At 47.3% G+C, this 14,223-nt stretch overlaps 2 protein-coding genes across 19 annotated transcripts in view; one reads left to right on the top strand and one right to left on the bottom strand.

Annotated features, from left to right (window-relative positions):
• Positions 1-14,223, bottom strand: part of LOC119178032 (uncharacterized) — a 653,511-nt gene that overhangs the window by 42,467 nt on the left and 596,821 nt on the right. For 6 of the 16 annotated variants that reach the window (XM_075892780.1, XM_075892391.1, XM_075892447.1 and 3 more), the window contains one exon: positions 151-356. The exons of the other annotated variants lie outside the window; for them this stretch is intronic. Coding sequence is in view for 4 of the 6 variants with exons in the window: in XM_075892359.1 (XP_075748474.1) it covers positions 171-356 (186 nt within the window). In the remaining 2 variants the exon portion in view is untranslated. Of the gene's footprint in view, positions 1-150; positions 357-14,223 lie in introns of those variants that run through there. 16 annotated transcript variants of the gene reach the window in all.
• Positions 1-14,223, top strand: part of LOC142814474 (uncharacterized) — an 84,781-nt gene that overhangs the window by 48,253 nt on the left and 22,305 nt on the right. The window lies entirely within an intron of this gene.

Raw genomic sequence — 14,223 nt, 5'->3', positions numbered from 1 at the left:
AGGCGCTGTAGATTAGTGACAGGTTAGACTTGTTCATTGTTTTATGTGTGTGTACCCTTGTTTATTCTCTGTACTGCAGTGCTTCATGTGTACTATGGTATTTCTGTTCTTGTGTGCAGATGTCATCTGCCAAAAAGCAGGGTGCGACCATGCGGAGGCCCTCAACTTTATTAAGAGGTGGCTGCCAGGGTCTGGTGATGCGGCGCTTCAGAGAAGCATTTGTTGTGGAGCAGCCCGGTGATCCCCACTCTCAGAGTGCAGATTATCGGCTGCTCGCGGCAGCTGGCTTCCTGCCCAGCCACAGCAGCCAGGGCCTTGACAGCACCACTGTCACTGTGCCCCCAACGCAACCTGACCTGCAGTAGAGCGGGCCTTTTTTAGTTGTGTATATATATTTTTCATTGTATACATTTTTTGTTGTACCAAATAAATAAAAAAAAACAAAGAATAAATAGTCTGCAGACTGTCGGTGGTGCACTGTTCGGCTAGCTTATGCTGATTCGGAAGCACCATCACCATGTTTTAGTTACAAAAAAATGCTCTAAACTATGAATATTCTCGATTACCATGTGGGGGACATATGTGGGGATTGCAAGTGGGGGACATACGCTTTCAACATTTACTTCTTAACGACTTTTTTCGATCTGCTGTACCAAATACCAGTACCAAATAAAGCACTCGCTATTGCAAAAGATAAATTGGTAAAAAAATAAACTACACTTCTAGTGTTAGCAAAGGGAATGAGGTATAAAAGATGAAATAGATTGAGTAACTGCTTTCAGTTCTCAGCATTCAATTTTCTCTTGCCCCAAGTATACAGGGCTGCAAAGCTACAAGAGCGGGTCATCGAGGCATATTGTTTAAATCTTCCGGTAAGAAAAATTCCCTACTAATAATGGTTACATAATGGCAAGCCAATCAGTAGCCAATATTCGTCGTGCAGGAAACATAGGTGTAATAACGGCATTTGATTGGCTGCAATGTGGCCCTGGATTGGTCCAATGTCGGTCGTACATCCGTAGCCAATATTCGTCGTGCAGCAAACATCGGCGTAAAAATGGCATGTGATTGGCTGAAATATGGCCCAATGTTGGCCGAACATTGGCAGCTTTGTCGGCAATACGATGGGCCTTTGTCGGCCCAATGTTGGTTGCATACTGGCTAAAACATCGGCAAAACGTCGGCCCATCATTGGCTTGAACGTCGGCCCGACATTGGAAGAAGTTGCACTTCCGACGTCGGCCCGACGTCGGTGCCGATGTTAGCCGATGTTGGTCCAAGATTGGTCCAACGGCGGCGTGCTGCCTGGGTTCCATCTGCGGACGAGAAATAGTTGTTCCTACGATTGAAATTGACCATGCACTTTATGCGGATGACCAGCCCGTTCGCTTGCTGGCTGCGGAAGATACCGAGCTACCACCTGGTCGTCAGCGAATAGTTACCATCGCTTCTAACGTGATCGCCTCAGGTGACGAGTTTTTCCAACCATCTGCACGCTGTCTCGCAAGAGGTATAGCCCTTGGTTCAGGTCTAGTGCGGTTACACAATGGCTCCGGACTTTTCTATGCTACAAACCAGACGCCTAAGAAAATTCTCATTCCCAAAGGCACCAAAATGGCTTGCGTTACGAAATCCCAGCCTGTCTCTGTTGTCCCGCTTATGCCAGCGTGTGCTAACCTTTCTTCTATTGAACACTATTGATGCGTTTGTGTTCTTTCTGCGACTATTAGTCGAGCGCTAATCTCTTCACAAACAGATTATTTGCTTGTCATGCTAAAAAATCATAGAAAATTGTTTCATGTTCGTTCTTCATCTCTGGGACAGACGTCCATTATCACGCAACGTATCCAGACCGATAGCACTTCCATCGTACGCCGTCAACTATATCGCCTCTCTTCATCCGAGCGTGAGGTCATTCAAGAAACTGTAGCCGATATGGTGCGACAGAACATCATACGTCCCTCCGCGAATCCTTAGTCATCTCCTGTTGTTTTAGTAGGAAAAAAAGATCGCTCCATGCGATTTTGCATAGACTACAGAGCACGTAATAATAATACCCGCCAGAATTTTCGCCCCGTGCCGCGCATAGACGATGCTTTGGATTCACTGTAGGGTGCCAAATACTTCTCAAGCCTAGACTTGTGTTCAGGTTAGTGGCAATTGATTGATTGATATGTGGGGTTTAACGTCCCAAAACCACTATATGATTATGAGAGACGCCGTAGAGGAGGACTCCGGAAATTTTGACCACCTGGGGTTCTTTAACGTGCACCCAAATTTGAGCACAAGGGCCTACAACATTTCCGCCTCCATCGGAAATGCAGCCTCCGCAGTCGGGATTCGGACCCGTGACCTGCGGGTCAGCAGCCGAGTATCTCAGCCACTAGACCACTGTGGCGGGGCTGGTTAGTGGCAAATACCAATGCACAAGGACGACGAAGAAAAGACAGCGTTTTCAACACCATATGGGCTGTACTAATTCAACGTCATGGCATTCGGCCTTTGTAATGCTTCAGCAACATTCGAGCGAATGATCGACACAGTTTTACGTGGCTTGAAATGCTTGCTTGTGGTATTTAGGTGATATCGTTTTTTTCTCGCTAACCTTTTTTTTTTAGCTCTTGTAACGAATGGACGAAGCTCTCACGTGCCTAGCAAATGAAGGATTTCAGCTGCACACCAATAAGTGTCGTTCTGCGAACAAGACAAATTGTTAGGCCACATCGTAAGCAAGGACGGTATTCGTCTCAATCCAGAAACGATTTCCGCTGTCGAACACTTCCCGGGTCCTGAAAAATCCAGGGGTTTGCACAGTTTCCTCGGCCTCGCTTCTTATTTTCGCCAATTTATTTGAGACTTCTCCTCAATGGCTTCGCCATAGCACAAGTTGCTGGGATCAGGCGTAGCCTTTTTGTGGTCTCCTGAATGCGAAGCGGTGTTTGAAAAATTATAGTGTGCACTCACATCCGAACCAGTCCTCTGTCATTTCCACGAAACCGCGCCTACGCTCCTGCATACAGACACTAGTGGTCAGACATTAGTGGCATTCTCCTACAGCGAGACAAATCTTCATGTGAGAAAGTCGTCTCATCTGTGAGCCATGCACTGACCCCTGCCAAAAATAATTATACCATTACAGAACAGAAGTGTCTAGTGGTCGTAAAATCAATACAAACGTTTTGGCTTTTTCTGTACGGCCGCCACATTAGCGTCGTTACGGAGCATCATGGCTTGTGCTGGCTCTTGACACTCAAGAACTTGTCCGGCCGCCTTGGTCACTGGATTCTTCGCTTACGAGAATATGACTTCACTATAACATACAAATCGGAAAACAAACATGAAGACGCCAACACACTTTCGCGTTGCCCACTCCCTTCAGAGCCACCTAACAAACGCATCACTGCCGCACGCGAAGAGCTTTCGGCCGTCCCTTTCCCACATGCTTCGTCCTTAGCTTCTCTGGATCCAACTTCTCCTAACGAGTGTGGTTTGTTGTTATCCCACCAACGTACTCACCCTTACTGTCGTCGAATCATGAACCGTCTTTACGGGACTTGCCGGCCTCCTAACGTCCGTCTTCGCCGACAGCTGACGCGATTCAAGCTCGACAACCACGTCCTGTACCGTCATATCTACTACCCTGAAGGTCAACGCTGGGTGCCAGTTCTCCCTCGCTCTCTTCGGGCACAAGTCGGGCACTTATCGGGCACTTATCGCGACGACATGTATGCTTGACACATGGGCTTCCAAAAAACGTACGACCGCATAAGATATCACTACTACTGGCTAGGCTTGTCCACCAGTGTCGCGAACTACTTTGCCCCATGCACACTTTGTCAGTGTCGCAAGCTCCCGACATCAACCTAATGCGGACGATTACAACCAATACCGTGTCCTGTGCAATCATTTGAGGTAGTTGGCGTTGATCTGTATGGTCCGCTTCCTATGACTGTCGCGGGCAATGGATGGATATTTAGAGCTGTCGACCACCTGACTCGCTACGACGAAACAGCTCTTGTGTCTTCTGCATCCGCTTTGGAAGTGGCTGACTTCATATTTTGAGTAATGATCCTTTATCTCGGAGCTCCTCGTGTAATCCTGAGCGACCGTGAAAGAGTATTTCTTTTGGAACTCATCGAAAAAATTCTCAAGCCACGGCACGGTGGTCTAGTGGCTAAGGTACTCGGCTGCTGACCCACAGGTCACGGGTTTGAGTCCCGGCTTCGCTGGCTGAATTTTTGATGGAGGTGGATATGTTGTAGGTCCGTGTGCTCAGATTTGGGTGCACGTTAAAGAACCCCAGGTGGTCGAACTTTCGGGAGCCCTTCACTAAGGCGCCTCTCATATTCATATGGTGGTTTTGGGTTGGTAAACTTCGCATAGCAATCAATGAGTCAATCAAATTGAAGAAGTGCTCAAGGCATTCAGCACTACACACAAAACAAGCTACAGTTACCATTCTCAGACGAATGGGCTGAATGAGCGCTTTCATCTCACACTGTCAGATATGATAGCCATGTATATTGAACCGGACCACAGAAACTGGGACACCATTCTGCCATTTGTTACTTTTGCCTACAACTCCTTTGTACAGCGCACAACCAGTTACTCACCATTCTAACTCGTCCACGGTTGCTTCCCCTCTTTCTTCCTCGATGCTTCGTTCTTCTCCGCACCTGGTTAATTATGTTCATCCTCAAGTGAAGAATACATGTCTCGTCTACTTCATTGCCGCCAGCTGGCCTGTTTCAACACTGAAGCCAAGCAACAGGTTCGCAAGCTTGAATATGACGCCTCCCATTGTGCCGTGTCCTTCAGCCTTGGCGACAAAGTCCTCCTCCTTGCACCCACTTGCAATCCTGGCCTGTGCGAGAAGGTTCAATTACGGTTCATTGGCCCGTACACTGTCTTGGATCAAACGTCTCCTGTCAATTATCACGTGGCATCCGTTCTCCTTCAAACGGACCGCCGCTGCCGGGCAGCAGAAATATTCCACGTATTTTGCATGCAGTCTTTCACATGGAGTTCCTCTTCGCTTTAAACTACGGTCAAAAATTGCGGTTAGAATGGCCAATTTTACGTAGGGGAGGGGAAATTTTGTGGGCTTTCATTAAGCACATATTGTTTCTTCACACTTGCTCATCATCTTAAGTAGTTGTCATCTTCATCTGCTTTGGGAACTTGGCTTGCCCGGGTTCGTTGCCACGGGTGCGGTCACTTCAACGTGTCTTCTGGGCCTAATAAAGGTTGCCCTCACCGTGCATCACAATATGTTGACCAATATTATTTGTTTGTCATCAGTTGGCGTCACGTAATACAAAATTTGATATATGGTAAGATATTGAAGCAACCGCGAGCACGGTATGAGTGTGGCACGAAGCCGTGTTTTTGCGTGACAGGCTTAATATCATCATTTTCCTCTAGTGATACAAGTTCCTCGTTCATTCGCGTGACGTATTACCAAATTTAATATATGTGAGTCTAGTAAAACAGCCGCGAGTGCCTCATGAGTGTGGTACGTGGTGTTGTTGCATGACACGTGTGTCTTGACTACCGTGTTTGCACCAGTCATGTATGTTCGCTGTTCGTTCGTGTCACGCAATACAACATTTGATATACGTGAGGCTAGCAAAACGGCTGCGAGTGAATCATTAGCGCGGTACGTAGTCTTGTTTTCGGGTAAGACACATTTTATCATTAACGTCTTTGCACCAGCCATATACCTTCATAATCCATTCACGTCAAGTACATAACACCATACTTAGTATATGTGAAGCTAACGAAACGGCAGTTTAGCGCACTATGAGCGTCGCATGTCGTCTTGTTCTTGCATTACATAAATCAACATGATTATCAATTTGCCGCAGTCATTTTGGTGCCTCAGTTGTTTCGCTATGTTTACCTCCACTCGCCTGCTTGACGTGATTGGAGGTGAACATAGCGAAACAGCCGCGAGAACATCATGAACGTGGTACGTTGCTATCCTTCTACACAACACGCATGTCATGGTTATCATGTTCAGGGTTCTCCTTAACTTTTGTTGGTAATTAAAGTCACGTTTTACCAAATGTGGTATATGTGAAGCTAGCAAAATGGCCACGAAGGCATCATGAGCAAGGAGAGTAGTCATGTTCTTAAAGTGTACACGCATATCATTATTATCATGTTTGCACCAGTCATATACCTTCGTCCTCTATTCGCGTCACACATTACCAAACGTCGTTTATTTATTTGTTTATTCGTTCATGTATTTATATATTTACTATATCCCTAAATGTTCTGTAGGGAACTTTACATGAGGGGTGGGCAACATAAAAAAGGCGGTATTAAGAGTTGTTGTTAGGATATGGTTAGTCAGCTTCTAGGATGACATTCTTGACGCGCGCAGAATCGCTTACGACTGCCGTGTGTTCAAAAGGCCATTCCATCCCAAGGGTGCTGCGCGAGAAGAATGTCTGCAGAAATTATGTGGTGCAAGCCGTGGCGGAATCGCAGCGTTAGGATGACTTGTGGGATAACCTCGGTGGTGTTATGACTGGCACAGCAAGCTAAGAGCCCTGCAAGAGAGCCACCGGTTAGCCCTGCTAACGCGGTTCGCGTCCTGCAGCAACGCTAGAGGTGTCCGTGTGCGCGACATTGAACGCGCATCGGCGTCGGACAAAAAACGCGCTCACTGACGAGGGTATAAAAAGCGCGTCGCGTGTTCGCTCAGTGCTCCACTGCTCTTATTCGGTGGCCTTTGTAACGGCCGGTCGTGTCTTATGGCATTGCTCATGTAAAGGCGCGTCTGCTCGCCTAGTTTGCTAAGTATTATAAATATGTAAAGAAATCGTGTTTCGTTCGTGTGGACAAGGAGCCTGGCTAGATTTTCTCCTGTTCTGGCACCTGGGTGTCCGCCTGGGCCCAATTCCTCGTTCACACCAACTGGTTGGCAGCGGCGGCATTTGGTTGAATTCGGCAATGTTCTTTGCTGGTACCAATGTTGATGAGTGCTCACTTTTCATTGAGATTCTACCAGGTGTTTTGGATAGATGGTGAGTTCTATTCAAAGGGATAGATTGATAGCTGCTTTGTGAAACCAGTGTTTATTTAGGTATCTTCCCAGAAGTTAGAGCCACGGAAGTCTGCACTGCGTGACCATGAGTTTGAACATGTTAAAAAACTGGATTTAGTGCTTTTGAGCGAGGAGCTCTGTATTTACGTGTAGAAGGTACCTAGGAAGCCATCATAGGCGTATCAGCCGAGGGGGGGGCAAGAAGAGCGCTAGCCCCCCCCCCCCCACTGAGAAAAATGGGGGGGGGGCTCAGCCCCCCACTTTCGACAATGGTCACTCTTGGCTGCAGGCTGAGGAAACCACCAAGTAAGACGTAGTTTTCCATAACAACAGGAATCACTCAATCATTTCCTTAGGGAAGAATGAAACTGTTACGAGCTATGTTACAACGTAGGTAAATTTTGCCAACGTTGCCGCTGCAGTGGTTTTTCTTGTAGGCTTTCGAATATATATATATATATATATATATATATATATATATATATATATATATATATATATATATATATATATATATATATATATATATATATATATATATATATATATATATATGAATGAAAAAGAAGTTCTGTGGGTCAGGTGCAATTATAATTAAGAAATAAAGGAGCACACTTACGAAAACTGCATAGGTTTTTACTCTTGGTTTCGGCCGTGGCACGGCTATCGTCAGGATCCTGACGAAGGCCGCGCCACGGCCGAAACGTAAAGAGCTATCCAATTTTCTAAAGTATGCTCCTTTATTTCCTAAATAATTATATATATATATATATATATATATATATATATATATCGAGATTTAACAGACGAGAGAAGCCAAGGAAAGTATAGGGGAAATTATCAAACCGAATCGTAAAGTAAATATGAAGAAAGAAAAGGGGTAACTTGCCGTAGGCAGATTTCTGCCAACGGCAAGTTCCTGCTCATGGCAAGCTATCTTTTCACCCAGTTTTCTTTCTTCATATTTACTTTCAATTTGGTCTAATAATTTCCTCTACACTCTCTTTGGCATCATTTCTGTTAGATATCGTCAATATAGTGTCAAAGCACCGAAACAGGAGCCCTTAGGTATACACTTCTTTCCCTATTTATTAACGAGGATCTCGAACCAGCAGACTTGGTGTCGTTAGGTTGTATACGAGGGACTATTGGTCAGCTGCCAGCTCCTAATTAGTTCACGTGCTACGTGACGCCAAACAGTCGTCTAAAAAATGGCAACATATTCACAGAGTGAATGATGGAGAGTGGGGCGAAGCATCCGCCCGTCTATTCGTTCTTGCTTCCGTCCGTCCATGCGTCCGTATGTGTGACCGTCCATGCGTCCATCCGCCTGCCTGTGCATGCGTCAGTTCATGCGTCGGCACGTCCATCTGTGCGTCCATCCCTGCGTTCATCTATGCATCGGCCCCTGCGCCGTCCATGCGTCCATCCTTCGGTGCAGCCATCCGTGAGTCCGTCCATGCATCTGTCTGTGTGTCTGTTCGTCCATCTATTGAACACTTCAAGTACCACAATCTCGCATCTTTTCATCATATATTTCGTATATGCACCTTCGCATCATATATTTCGCATATGCACCTTATTTCGCATATGCACCATCATATATTTCACATATGCACATTCCCAGAACTAAGCGAGAGGTGGCACACGCACACTTTTTTACGGGTTGCGCTTCGTGTCTACTTCCCACCTTTAACCACATCGAGTTCATGGCATATACTAGTTCACAGTATTCATGGCACTGCGGCCCAACGCTCGCTAAACCATTCTAAAACCAAGGAGGTTATGCCCAGCGAGTATAACCTAGCACCCCTTTCTTATGAGATAGTGCTCAATGTACATGTCAATGGCTGCTAAAGGGGAATGAGAGACAGGAGAATTCGGCTTTTAGTTAACGCTCACGCTGCAAGTTTTTTAATTTTCAACAATGCACAGAAGGAATCTCTTACTGGCAACACCTTGGAGGTCAAAACATAAAACTCCTTACACAACACGACTACTACTACAACTACGAAAGACGAACGAGTGCCGGTATAAGAGGCTTCGCCCCAAAAAGAGTGTGCCACACTCCCTTCCATGGCTACTGGTGGCGCTGACTGACACTCCCACGATTAAATTCACATATTATTCACATATTATTCATTATACCCAATAAAGTGGCTGGGAGGATAGCCGCAGTAGTAGCTCAGTGGTAGATCCTGTTAGATCTCGTTAATATTGCGTCAAAACACCGAAATATGGGCCCTTAAGTATTCACTTTTTTCACGCACACACACACACACACGTATATATATATATATCTTCCGGATGACGAGTGAGGTAGGTTAGCCTAGCCCACCCCCCGCTTTTATACAGGCAATTAAGGATTCCGCTATTGATGAGGAAAGGTTTTGCGATGGTTGGGAGCTCGTACAGGCCAGGCGTAAAGAAGCCGAAGAACAAGAGTGGGTTGCGCTTCAGAGATCTACCACCAGGCGTAAAGAGGAAGCTACCGCGCATGAAAGAGAAATGGGGCAATTGAGGCTTGAGATTCGGATTGTCCTGGCGAAACGTGCCATTGGTCAGGTCACACTAAAGGAAAAAATTCAAGAGAGACCAGGCACGATAAATTTGGAAGGCGCAGCTGAGCTAGCTGGTGAGTGTGGCGTTCGTTGCCAGTCAGAAATGAGTGGCGTCTCAAGTACTACAGAATGTCAAGATGAGTCGGTCGTAAAGGAAGGCGTTTCTCGGCTTGGGACAGATACGGCATGTCGGACCGAGGAGGAAGAGAGTGCAGATGCACTCATCAAACTAAAAAGCATAGAGCCGGAGGTTCTATCGACAGCGGAAAGTGATGTGGATGGACAGGATAGCGAAACCAGAACTGTTGGTTGGGTATCATACAATGCTAAATCAAAAAGTGTTGAATCAAGTTTGCTCTGACCTCTATATAGTGATGTGAATGGGCAGGATGGCGAAAACGAAGAGGGCCTTCGTGGGTAAGCAATAATAAAGCTGGAGAAAGTGACATAGAGAGCGACGACCTGCAAACGCACGGCTTTGTAACTGGCGTGGACGCCAATTCAATTTCTTCTGTGATCATTTTCTTGTTTCGGTGATTTATCAAGTTGCAACACACGCTTCCCCCATAGGTAATCAGTATCTTTGAGTTTGTTCCAAAGGAAAGTGTGCGCGTGCTGGTCAGGGTCGTTTGGACACTCCCGTCTTCATGAGACCTAAGGGGCAAGCTTCATTTTGAATCGCCTAATTTCTGCCTGGCAAATAAAGCTTCCTTGAAGCTTCGTGGTGTTTCTTTTGCAGATTTCCAGAAACGATCCCGAAATAACGCACTTAAAAGGTGCATTTTGTCTTGTTTTAGTTCATAACGTAAAGAGATTCTGTCGCACGGTTTGGGATGCAATCATTTGAGCGTCAAAAGATTTAACTGGTCACTACCACAGTGTAGGCCTCCGTTGTGCAAAAAGTTAAGGAAGAAGCATCCAAGAATGTTGACACCTGGTAGATCTCAGGAAAGCTGAGTTTTCTCAGTGTTGGTATTGGGCAGAGTGCGTTCTTTCCCACCAGGCAGAAAAAAAATTCAGCAATGCCTGCCGGTACAACACCAAGGCAAGGTGGACTGCAACTAGCCTCTGCAAACTGCTTACGTTTCAGCGATGCGTTCCACCTTTGACCAGGGTAACCAGGCAGCGGTGTCCAAGCCTCGGCTGCTGTGCAGCTGCATGTGGGAACTTAGCAGCTTTTGGTGTGCTGTGGACTGTGGCGACGCTAATAAGGCATTTATGTGTGACCCGCTTTGTGCTGTGTGTGTTTTGAGGCCTACAGCTGGTGCGACGGGTAAGGACAATCGCTACGCACCATGTACAAGGGTTACTTCATGGAGTAGCGGTACAGCGATACGGCAACCTTCATGGGACCCCTTCGGGTGGCGGAGGAGCTGCTATGACTGGCAGAGCATTGGCAGCAGCAAGAGACAGTGATCGGTGAGCCCTGCTAACACGGTCTGCGTCCTGCAGCAACACGAAAGACGTCCATGTGTGCCAAGTTAAGGATCATCGAACGCGCATCGGTTTCGCTGAGACGTGCAGTCAGCGTCGAACAAAAATCGCGTGCATGGACGAGGGTATACAACTTTTCACAGCAGCACTCTCGAATCCCCGAGCTGCTGGGGTCGAGAGTGTGTTCTCAGTGTTGCCATCGTGCTCTGGGCTGTGCATCTCAAACCTCAACGCCTAGTACGCTTGGATGTGGCATGGGGATTCACCAGGTTTTTGCAATAAACAGCAATTGCAATGGCAGGGAATGGCGTGTACTTAACAGATTGTACAGCCATCATTGTGTCGTGGACCAACAATCAGCGGAAAAGGAACATTTTAGGTGTGATTGTATGCACGCTACACAGCACGCCACGCGATGATTGCAGGCGTGACATATTCTCATTGTAACCCTTTCCGTCGTCCCCTAAATTGCGGAAGCAGTGGGTGGCGTTCGTAAATCGAAAAAACTTCAGTGGGTCGTCGTCGTCACGCCTGTGTTCATGGCACTTCATTGGCGAAAAACAAAGGGACGAAAACATTGTCCCCATGCGGCATCTGGGATACAAAAAAAGGTAAGCAAATAGCTTATAATTTACCTAGGAACCTACGAGAACGTTGCGCATTTGTTCTTGAAAGTCTCAATTATCATTTTCTTCAAGTTGTTGTGGGCTGGCGGTGCTTGGTTAGGCAAGATTATGTTTCCGAATCAAAGAAGGTACGGGTGCACTTGGCGTGTGGCTCGTGATTTTGTTGGCAAGCTATGTTTCTTTTTGTAGAAGTTGGTGAATGATAATGCTCTTTCGGACTCGGCTGGGACAAGTGCGCAAGCAAGTAAAGGCACAGTAATTGTTTCCAATCCAGTCACGGTCAGCGCAAACTTCGAAAAATGCACTTAGAGTGAGGCTGTCAAGCACTCGCACGCGTGGATGTAAAAGCGGCAGGGCTGAACCAACGCATTTCCATTGCGCTGTAGGGCATGCAGTGTTCACTTTTGGCAAGCCCTGCAACATTGCTTTAAGCTAGATGACAAATTGCGAGCCACTTCTGGCACCAATAATCAGTCCGATCGGGAAGTCGTGCATGACTTCATGGACCTTCTTCTACTAATTTTTCAAGCACCCCGATGATGATGATGAAAAACATTTATTATAAAAGAGAGAGGTACGGGGCCAAAGCATGAACCCACTACGTGGTCGGCGTCTTTAGTCCGAGACACCGCATGACGAGGCCCCTACTCGCGCCCGTCTCACCAGAGCCCGTTGAGACTCTAGTGATGAGCAGTTGAGGAGGGCAGTCTCCGATGCCTCTCGGGAAGGAGTATGGGAAGGGGGTAGTTGGGGATTTTTCGCATATGCCCCTACCATGTGGAAGATATCACACGTCTCCCCACAGTGTGGGCACCTCCCATCTTTGTTAACATCGAAATGTTTTAGGATTGCAGGACAGAGTAGAGTACCTGTCTGCAGGTGCCTTAGAGTTCGCTCTTTCGCCTTACTCAGCCCCTTTGCAGGAGCCGGGTAAAGGCGGTGAGTGTCGCGATAATAGGTCAGAATTTCTTTGAACCGCAGCAGCGGTGTATTGGCCTCCGAGTCATAAGAGCCAAGGTGAGGAGCCCGGTGGGTAAGCGCTCGGGCGGCCGCGTCAGTGGCCTCATTACCTCGTAAGCCCTGATGGCCAGGAGCCCATACGATGCGTTTCGGGGCTGGATCAGCGAGAGCCCATTTTAGAATTAAGCCCCCCGAGGGCTGTCTAGCTTCAGCGCTGGCGCAACGCGCCTTTCAGTGTGTACTTATGCATTCGAAAGTGCTCTTTGAACGACTTCATGCTTTTACTGATGGAAACTACGAGATAGCGTATATATAGTGCGCAACATTGTTCTAAACTTTTTAACTAACTGGGCCACCAAACTGAATGACCAGAACGCACCAGTTTTATATTTCACTCTGCCATATAATAATAAAATATACGCAACCTTGAAGTGACACGCATCCCGAAGGAGTACGGCCACTAGCGTGGGTCCGGTTTTAGCGAGCCGCAGGGCACACGTTATCCGTCGCCATGGCGAGAACTAGATACTGTTCAAAGTCGCGACACTTTATTGTCTGTGGCAACATCAAACGCAGTACGGCCCGTTGCAAAGGCGCGGTGGGAAAGCAAGTGGGCTTATCCATGCCACGGGCATAAATGTAATACACGGGGTGCCAGGAGCAGTCTCCGTTGTAAAGGTGATCCACGGAGACACCGGGACCAAGGCCCGGTTGTTCGAGCGAGGGCAAAGGCGCTCGCGTTGGCTTCGGAGAGATACGAGTCGGCGTAGCGGGCCCACGCACTAGGAACCCGTACCACCCTTCGGCCGAGCGTACGCAGAGGGGCAACAAAAGGTGAGCATTTGCCTCGGGCGCGAGGCGCCATCAGTGAAGTCCGACGAGCCTCAAGTGACGGGAGTCGACAGACGGAAAAGGTTGCGTGGCTCACCGTTTGCTGCCCCGGAGAATATCTGCCTGCTCCCGACACAGCCACAGAACGCCTACCAGTTTAGAGAACAGAAACTGCACCTTTGGGCTGTTGTATCAAAATAACATGCAAATACGTAGCGGCGGCGTACTGAACTGCAATACCGCCAGGCGAGATGGCGCTGGTAGTTCGTCATCAGCAAACACGCTTTTTTTTTTCTTGCAGGTGCGGAGTTCCGAAGCTGCTTCGCGCTGCTCGCTTCCTCTGTTTTTTTTTCGTTGCTAAATCGTGCTTCATGTCTGTAATTATCGCCAGGTGACCTTGCTGGCCTCGACTGGCAAAACAACGTCAATTAAGTAAGGTTTGCATCGTTTATTGCGAGTGTCCAAGCTGGTACAATCAATGTATATGGTCAGGTCCGGACAAAACAAACCACTCATACATATCGAAAGCTTTCAACCCATGTGTAAAGACTCTTGAAAGCTAACAAGCATATGCATATAATTGAAAATCGAGATCGCTGAATGAACGTCACTCTCATTGTGTTGCGGCGCTCGAGTTTAATAGCGTGGCTTCAAGACAAGGGTCTGATTCTGCTGTCAGATGCGGCGCTCGCCCAGTAGTGTTGATCTTGAAGTAAAGTGAATGCATAATGTGGAATCCGAAAGGAAACTTGCACAT

This window comes from Rhipicephalus microplus, chromosome 1, assembly GCF_043290135.1.
Source record: "Rhipicephalus microplus isolate Deutch F79 chromosome 1, USDA_Rmic, whole genome shotgun sequence".
NCBI lineage: Eukaryota > Metazoa > Arthropoda > Arachnida > Ixodida > Ixodidae > Rhipicephalus > Rhipicephalus microplus.
Note: the sequence above shows the minus strand (reverse complement) of the source record. Positions and strands in the feature narration are given on the sequence as shown.